This window comes from Vigna umbellata, chromosome 3 (assembly GCF_029865625.1).
Source record: "Vigna umbellata cultivar VRB3 chromosome 3, Vumbellata_1.0, whole genome shotgun sequence".
In the NCBI taxonomy this organism is placed as follows: domain Eukaryota; kingdom Viridiplantae; phylum Streptophyta; class Magnoliopsida; order Fabales; family Fabaceae; genus Vigna; species Vigna umbellata.
The window spans coordinates 51683081-51691207 of record NC_142167.1 but is presented as its reverse complement, the minus strand read 5'-3'; the positions used below and the strand labels follow the sequence as shown (position 1 = coordinate 51691207).

General features: G+C 34.8%; 1 protein-coding gene across 2 annotated transcripts; it reads left to right on the top strand.

The window, feature by feature from the left end:
* Positions 1-1683: 1683 nt before the first annotated feature.
* On the top strand, positions 1684-7908 carry LOC124826365 (DHHC-type zinc finger family protein). 2 transcript variants are annotated; one of them, XM_047299184.2, is made up of 10 exons: positions 1684-1976; positions 2115-2384; positions 2478-2591; positions 4128-4535; positions 4833-4901; positions 4983-5054; positions 5567-5695; positions 5848-5928; positions 6062-6247; positions 6860-7908. In XM_047299184.2, exons 2-10 carry the CDS (start codon positions 2343-2345, stop codon positions 7637-7639), a joined length of 1881 nt encoding a protein of 626 aa, XP_047155140.1. In that variant the 5' UTR covers positions 1684-1976; positions 2115-2342; the 3' UTR covers positions 7640-7908. The 2 variants fall into 2 exon arrangements, with proteins under 2 accessions (XP_047155140.1, XP_087967163.1); XM_088111037.1 differs by having other exon boundaries at positions 1684-2384.
* The last annotated feature ends 219 nt before the right edge of the window (positions 7909-8127 follow it).

The window sequence follows — 8127 nt, the reverse complement described above, 5'->3', positions numbered from 1 at the left end:
TTTATTATGAATAATAAGTATATAGATTAAGATGACAAAAATATTTGTGTTTATTCAAATAAAAATTTTAATACCTGTTTATAAATTAGATAAGTATAGATATCATACTATTGAGTATCTATAAAAAATAAAAATAAAAAATTAATTTTTAATTTATATTATATTATATTATATATATATATATATATATTAGTTTTATTATATTTTATTCAAAAATTTGTAAAATATATATATTTTTTTTAAATATTCACCATGTATTTTAAAACACGCAAATATATTTAAATGTATCCAACAAATAAAAAAACATGTAACAAATGAATTATTATTTTTAAAATAGAATCCCTTATTTTGAAACATTTTCTAAAAACAATTTTAACAAAATAATACTGTACTATCACTAAGATGAAGTATAAGTTTTAACACAGACTTAGATTTCAGCTTAAAATTAATTGATTTTATTTTAAGTGAAATTATCTAAGAAAAGTTTCTCTAAAAACTTAAAACACAAGATGTGAATGTTTACAAATGTGTCATGTAAATTATTAAGATATCATATTACTTTATACGTTTTTTTAACTGAAAATAATGTTGTATTATTTTAATTCTTTCAGTTTTAGTCTTAAAATTATCACAAAATCTTTGTATGCCAATACAGCGCATGATAAAAGTTTTGGCATCATCTTTAACATTCTTTCATATCTATAAAAATAATACTTAAAAAATAATTACTACAAAATTAAAATTAACGACGGTACATAATGGAGCCTCAACAAATTATTAAAATTATATAAATATCTAGAATAAAAAATAAATAACCAATTTAAACTTGAGTGGATTAACCAGTAAACCAAATCATAAAATACATATTCCGAAAAAGTTTAGATCAAAATCGAAAAAAATCTATTTTTCACTTTTGACTCCTTTACTTAGATAAGATGAAACAATTTGGCAATTCTATTTTCAGTTACTTCATGTCATTCTCACTTCATATTTATCTTTGAATTAAAATTTAACAGTTTTTAAAAAATATTACTAATTAAAACAATTCCATTCATCATGTAAGTTATTCAAAATAATTTTATATGCTATAAAAATCAATCATATGGAAATTAGTGATCTAAATAAACATTTATCATTTTCTATAAAAAAAATTAAATACTATTTTTTTTTCACGTTTAGCTTGAATTGAAGCATTAAAAATTGAATTTCATCAGTTTAATGGTTGGTTCTAACACTAAACTGCTCTAACAGAATAGAATAAGCACTTTGACCAAACTGATCTGAGCATAAACTTGATATAAGTTTCTTATCCATGCATAAACATGTTTTCAATTACACACAATTCATATAAACAAAGTTTTTTTTTTTTTTCTTTTTCTCTGAGGGTGACAATAGACAGTGTTACCCCACCTTACAAGAGCAAAACTCCAACATAGTAATTTCCTAGTATCATTGCACAGTACAAGGAAAAACAAACAAGTAATAAAGAAAGCGAACATGGTCAAACACAAAACAGTGAGATTGTTATTACTCATTGGATTTAATTATATGGGAATACACTTATTATACAATTTATTACTATTTATTACTGCTACAATTTTTGAATAAAAAGAAGAAGAGAGAGAATGGGTGTGTGCGTTTCCTGAGCTAGCTTTTAAGGGATTGTTGGCAATTAACAAAAGCAGAACCAAAACAACTGTCCATGGCAGTGGCTTGCGAGTAACACATGATTTTGCCTATGGAAAAAGGTAATGCACAGCACAGGACAACACAGAGGGTAATAGTAGTACCCCAAAAAGTAAAAGGGTGGGTCATGAGATGAGGTGAATTTCACAGCAAAGAAAGGAAATCAAACTCATTCCCACCGCATAGAGATCTATTCTCTGCAGCAAAAGTAAAAAGCTTTGCAAGCAACAAAACCACCCCAACTCCTAAATCCAGAAAAAGACCATTTCTTTACATCTTCCATGACCTGGGTAAGGTTTGTCTCTGGGTGAACCAGACAAACATTTCCTCACTCTGCATACCCTTTAGCACTTCTCGCTTCACATACAAAATCTGACCCATTTTCTGTCTCTCTCTTCCTCTCTCTCTGATACATCTCTTTCTGCCAGCTCTTTGTACCAGCATGTCATTGCAAGTTAAGTGTTTTTGCTGGTCCCGGAGTGAAATCTTTGGTTTTTCATCCCTTCCCTAGAAATGAACTTGAGGGAAAGTGGTGAAAGAGGGTGAATAGCAGTGCTCTATAGTTCTCTTTCTGGTTGGTGCTACCTACATTTGTGTGGCTTTTTGTACTTTGTGTACTTCCGCTTCAGAGTTTGTGTTTGCATTCATACTGAAAGATGAGGAAGAATGGATGGCAGCTACCTTATCATCCTCTCCAGGTAAAGTTTTAATTTTTATTATTTTTTACAGGATTTGTTGCTTTTGTTCAGTGGGGCGGTTTGTCATTTTGAGAATATTTTGTTTTTGTGAAGGTGGTGGCTATTGCTGTGTTTTTGGCTCTGGGATTTGCCTTCTATGTATTTTTTGCTCCTTTTGTTGGGAAGAAGATGTACCAGTATGTTGTCATGGGCCTCTACACACCCCTGGTAACCCAATCTTGAACCTTCATCTGCTTTTAGCTCATTTTACTTTATATGAGTGGGTTAGTAGAGGGTGTGATGAGATCTGTGATTGTTGCTTTCTGATTCAAGGTTTTGGTTTCATATGTCTCTGATGTTAATCTCTAATCTGGTTTCCTTTCTGTTCCTTACTTTATATATGCAATATTTATTTAGCGTTTGGTCTTGAATTTAATGTTGTATGGAGCTGTCTGTGCATATCTTATGAGAGGCTATTTGAACCCTTGTTATATACCCGTAATTAAATTATCTTCCCAATTATTGAATTGATTTTTGATAATTAAGGCTTTAAACTGTGCTGGCTTTCATTATTGTTTTTGATGTCAAACAAGGCACACGTATGTGTGTTCGGAAATTATTCTCCAAATTCAAACATGTTTGAGATTTTTAAATCCAAGATAGCACTGAATATTTTTTTATCACATTCCTTTTTTGGCCTTCTTGTTAATTCTGGCAATCACCCTCCTCTTTGGAGGGATGTTGATACAAGTAAAGTTACTGAGCACGCCCTTGGTCAAAACTGGGACATATTCATGGAAGCTACCATGAACTTGCTACTTAAAGAGGGTGGCACTGAATTTTGCAATAGCGTCCACATTCTGGTTAAATGTACAACCAGTCAGTGTCTGAATATGGGTGACAATTTGCTACAGAGTTGTCTTCCTGTCTCTGCAATGTGGAAATTGGAACTATTATGCATGATTTCTGATGACACAGTGATCAATGACTGAGATAGCTTTGTTTGCTAGTCATTATGGCAACTGTTAAATCATTAGCATTGTCTTGAGCTTTTCAGTTTAAGATTTTAAGAGAAAAACATGGGAGCAATGCGCAAACATTATGATGCTAATACTAGTTTTTTGAATTTTGAGAGCTATTCAAATTAATAGTCATCCAAAGGCTGTTGGAACATAGCATGACACTGTCCAGTTGCAACTTGCAGGTGGTTTTGTTTGGAGATTATTGCCAATAATGGTTTAGGTACTCTCTTGAGAGTTTGGGATTTGCATTTAAGTAATAGCTGAGCTTGCTTAGAACTTTGATGAAAGCTGTTTCAAGATCATTCTGTAAAACTTTTCGGTAAAATGAATTGTTGTAAAAAATCCATGAACACTAGCTGCAATAAAATATTTGCATTTAGTTGAGTAATTTGCATCAAACACTTAGTTGGCAAAATGGATTGGCAAACATCTGGTTTCTGTGCGCTATTTGAATGATTATTTTTGACATTATTATATGACATCATTTGATTTGATCAATGTTGCCTACCTCACATATGGCCTTTTTAGGACTGCTAACTTCTACAGAGCTTGTATTATTCTATATGTGGGTCAATATTTCTGGCTTTGTGTGTGTTTGGAATATGCTTAACCAATATTGAGTGGCAAATTGTTATTTTGATATTAATTGTATCTACTTATAAAAAATGGAAACTATCTATGTATTTATCTTAAACTGCACGAAGGACATTATCATGTTCAATAACACCACTCTTCTTGCCAGATTACATGTGTCTTTGCACTGTACATTTGGTGTGCAGCATCTGATCCTGCAGATCCTGGTGTTTTCAAGTCCAAAAAATATCTTAAAATTCCTGATAGCAAACAGCTTGATGGGCTCAAGAGTTCTAAACTAGGAGGGGAATCAGCTTCATCAATGCATGATGGGAATGCTTCAACCGTTGGTCCAAAATCGATGGAAAAGGAAGAATTGGGAACTGAAGCTAGTTTTAAAGATGCTGCTATTTCCGCAGAGAAGAAAAGTGCATCATCTTCACCTTCTTCTTCATGTCTCCTATTGGTTTGCTCTCCTTGTGCTTATATCTGTGGCTGCTCAAGTTCAAGTAAGGAATCTTGTGATCAACAAGCAAGTGAAGATGGCATGTTCTATTGCAGTTTGTGTGAAGTTGAGGTGAGCAGAAGCATTTTGACTGAAAACCTTAGGTCCTCCATGCTTATTGTATCAGTTCCGTCTGAAATATGTTGCCACTAGGGGAGAACATATAATTTCATGTTAACAGTCCTGCAAGCTGAACTCAGATATACCACACGTTTATTCCTCTAATACTTAAAAATTTCATTTGTCTTACAAATTTGTGCTCATCTTGAAATGCATATGTTTATAGCATTACATGAATGCTTGGAGGTTTCATTCTGTCAATTTTGGTAATGAAAAGAGTTAAACCATTGAGGAATGCTGTTGTTACAGGTCTTCAAGTACAGCAAGCACTGTAGGGTCTGTGACAAGTGTGTTGATCGCTTTGATCATCATTGCAGAGTATGATAATCTAAGATCTATTTTTTTGCTTATCAGTTGATGTCTATCTCTGAAAGGACTGTTGCTTCTTGGATTTTGTAGTGGCTCAACAACTGTATTGGGAAAAGGAACTACAGAAAATTTTTCACCCTTATGGTTGCTGCTCTCCTCTTGGTAAGAAAAATTGTCTGCCTATACCTTTCTTGCCATTCACATGTTTAAATGTTGCATTACATAAACTCTGCAACTATGAATAAAGTATAAACCATACCCTACCTTGGCCATATTATTCAAGAATAATTCTGCACCAGATCACCAGCATTCCAGAATCCTTTATTTGCCAAATACTATTCCTTCACGACTTTGTGACTGCCTTAGTGCCCCATTGTACTGGAACTGGACAAGGAGATGAGATCTTAGTCAGCAAAACTTGATAACTTTTGCATGATCTTGAAACCAAGAAACATGCTTATCTATTTTGTTTCCCTAGTTTCCGTGTCAAATACCTGATATTCATACTATCAAGTGTCAAAAGTTGAACTGTCCTACTGTCCTAAAGCCCAACTTGTTGGAAGCAACATGCCAAAACCTGAAGAAAACCCCAGAGTAAGCATTTTTAATTTCCTAGTCATTTTCATTTTGATTAACTATTGACAGGTATGTGCACCTTGGGCTTGGGATTGCAGCTTATACTTCAGTGGTTGACTGGGATACTTGTGCTTATCTGCTGTTTTGTTGAGAAGAAGAAATTTTCTGTGGATATCTCCACCAAGTTAGGGAGCAGTTTCTCTCTTGTTCCCTTTGTCATTGTTGTGGTGAGCATTTTGCTTACATTCGTGGTGCATATTATGTGGTTACTATGCACGCTAAATATTTATTCTTTTGTTCTGTAGTTGATTTGTTCTTCAGCTTCTTTCTCTCCGGTGTTCTTTTATTCTTATTCATGACAAACCTCTTCTTTTCACAGGCAGTCTGCACCATTTTGGCTATGATTGCTACCTTACCCCTTGTGCAGCTGTTTTTCTTTCACATTCTTCTCATTAAAAAGGTAAGCTAGGCAATTGTATAAATTTTCTTCCCAAAGGCCTTAGTATGTTTTCCTTGATGCAAATTCATCCCATTTTGAAACAACAAAGATTTTTAGTACTAAATATAATGATTATTATCATTCGACTATGCAGGGAATCAGCACATATGATTACATCATAGCTTTGAGGGAGCAGGAGCAGGAGCAGCAAATTGGAGGTCAGCAGAGTCCGCAAATGTCACCTGTTAGCTCACTTACTGGATTGAGCAGTGCAAGCTCCTTTACTACTTTCCATCGTGGTGCATGGTGTACACCGCCACGGCTGTTCCTTGAAGATCAGGTAACATTTTCATATCACTACTGCTATTAGTATATTTTATATTTCTGTATTTTACATTAGGACCTCTGAATGGAATTCCTTATGAGGTTTTCCATTTACAGCACTGGTACATAATGCGTCAATTTTGTGTATACCTGGCATCTATGATGCATGAATGCTATGTGTGTATTGGATATGAGGTTTATTTGATATGACTATATGCTTATTTTGAAAATAACAAGATACTGACATATATATAGAAATTCTTAAAACATAGTGAATATATAATTGCAATTGTGGATCCGAATTATCACATTTCTTGGACATTGTCAAAATAACAAAGTATAAGTTACTTTAATCATAAAAGTATAAGCGTTTCATACATTTGAAGCATCAATGAAGAATATATACATATTGGATTTGTGACAAATTGAAGGATAGGTGCATCAAAATCTGACATCATTTGAATGAGTGACTTAATTATTGAAAATTGTTACTGAATAAAACATAAAAGTTCAGTGATATTAATGAAGGGGAATGAAATATTTTCTTAAACCTATCAAATTGGCTATGTTCAAGATGTGTAGTTAGTTATAGGAGAATTCCGTAGATGTGATGGTTTGCATTATGCAGTTTGATGTAGTGCCCCCAGAAACAGCATCTGTAAGCTCTTTGGGAAAGAAGACAGCAAGAGACGAGCCGGTTAAGAAAAAGAATCCTGGAGCAATCAAAATCAGTCCATGGACGCTGGCACGGTTGAATGCTGAAGAGGTTTCCAAGGCTGCAGCAGAAGCAAGGAAAAAATCGAAAATTCTTCAGCCTGTGACAAGACACAACAATGAGCCTTTCAGGCTGGAACCAGACCACAACTCCGGCAGCAGCGGCCGGCGTATGAGCCCCAGGGTTGAGACCAACAGACGACGGGCAGGCAAACGGATTCGCCTACCAGCGGATTTGCCTATGGAGGCCATACCAAAATTTTCTTCCAGCAACATCATTGCCAAAGGATTCAGTGGAACATCTAGTTTAGCACCTCTGCAGCTGGAGGCACGTGGTGTGTTTCAAGCAAGTCAGGCTGTGTCAAGCTCAGGTGGGATTGTTGCTTCATCGCCCGAAAGCAGTTTAGACTCGCCGGACATTCACCCGTTTCGGGTGTCTTCAACTGAAGCCGAAGAGGCAAGAAGGCTTGCCAGTCTTTCTGCCATTGGTGGTGCAAACCTGAAGGGAATCCCTTTGTCAAGGTCAACCAGTGATGGGTATGAGGCCTCTGGTGGGGAAGATAGTGACAGGGTTCCCAGCAGGGTTGTTCAGAGGTCCACAAATTGGACTAATCTGCTGTTCAGTGGTGATCAAGAGGAGAGAGCTTTTGATCCAAAACCATCATCTAGCCTGGTTCATAGTAGAAAGTTGTGACCAATTTGGGTGTTGATTAATTAGAAAAAACTATTTTAAGATTATATTGATGGGAATTGTTGATTCTTTGATTTGTGAGCCCAAAGGTACTTCAACTTCAACATCCCTTAACCCTCACCTTGAGGTTGAATTGATGCTCCTCAGAGTTTTGGTGGTAGGCTAAGTGGGAAACTAAGTGGAAACCCATGTACAAAGTTTTAGGTCACAGTAACTCATGAGCTCGAGCTTCCCAATCAATACATTGTTTTGTGATCCCTATTTTCATAAAAGTTTTCTCAGCCTAGTCCTCTCATAAATTAAGTTGTTTTCATATTTTTTTAACTTGCAAGTTCAAATCAACTTATTTACTTGTGTTTTTATAGACCATATCACTAAACTTTTCTGGAAAAATAATTTGAAGATGAGATTGAAACAATTTTAATGGATGGGAATTGGTTAAGTGTTTACTGCATTGTATATTCCGAATTTCCACATGATTTTTCCAACTT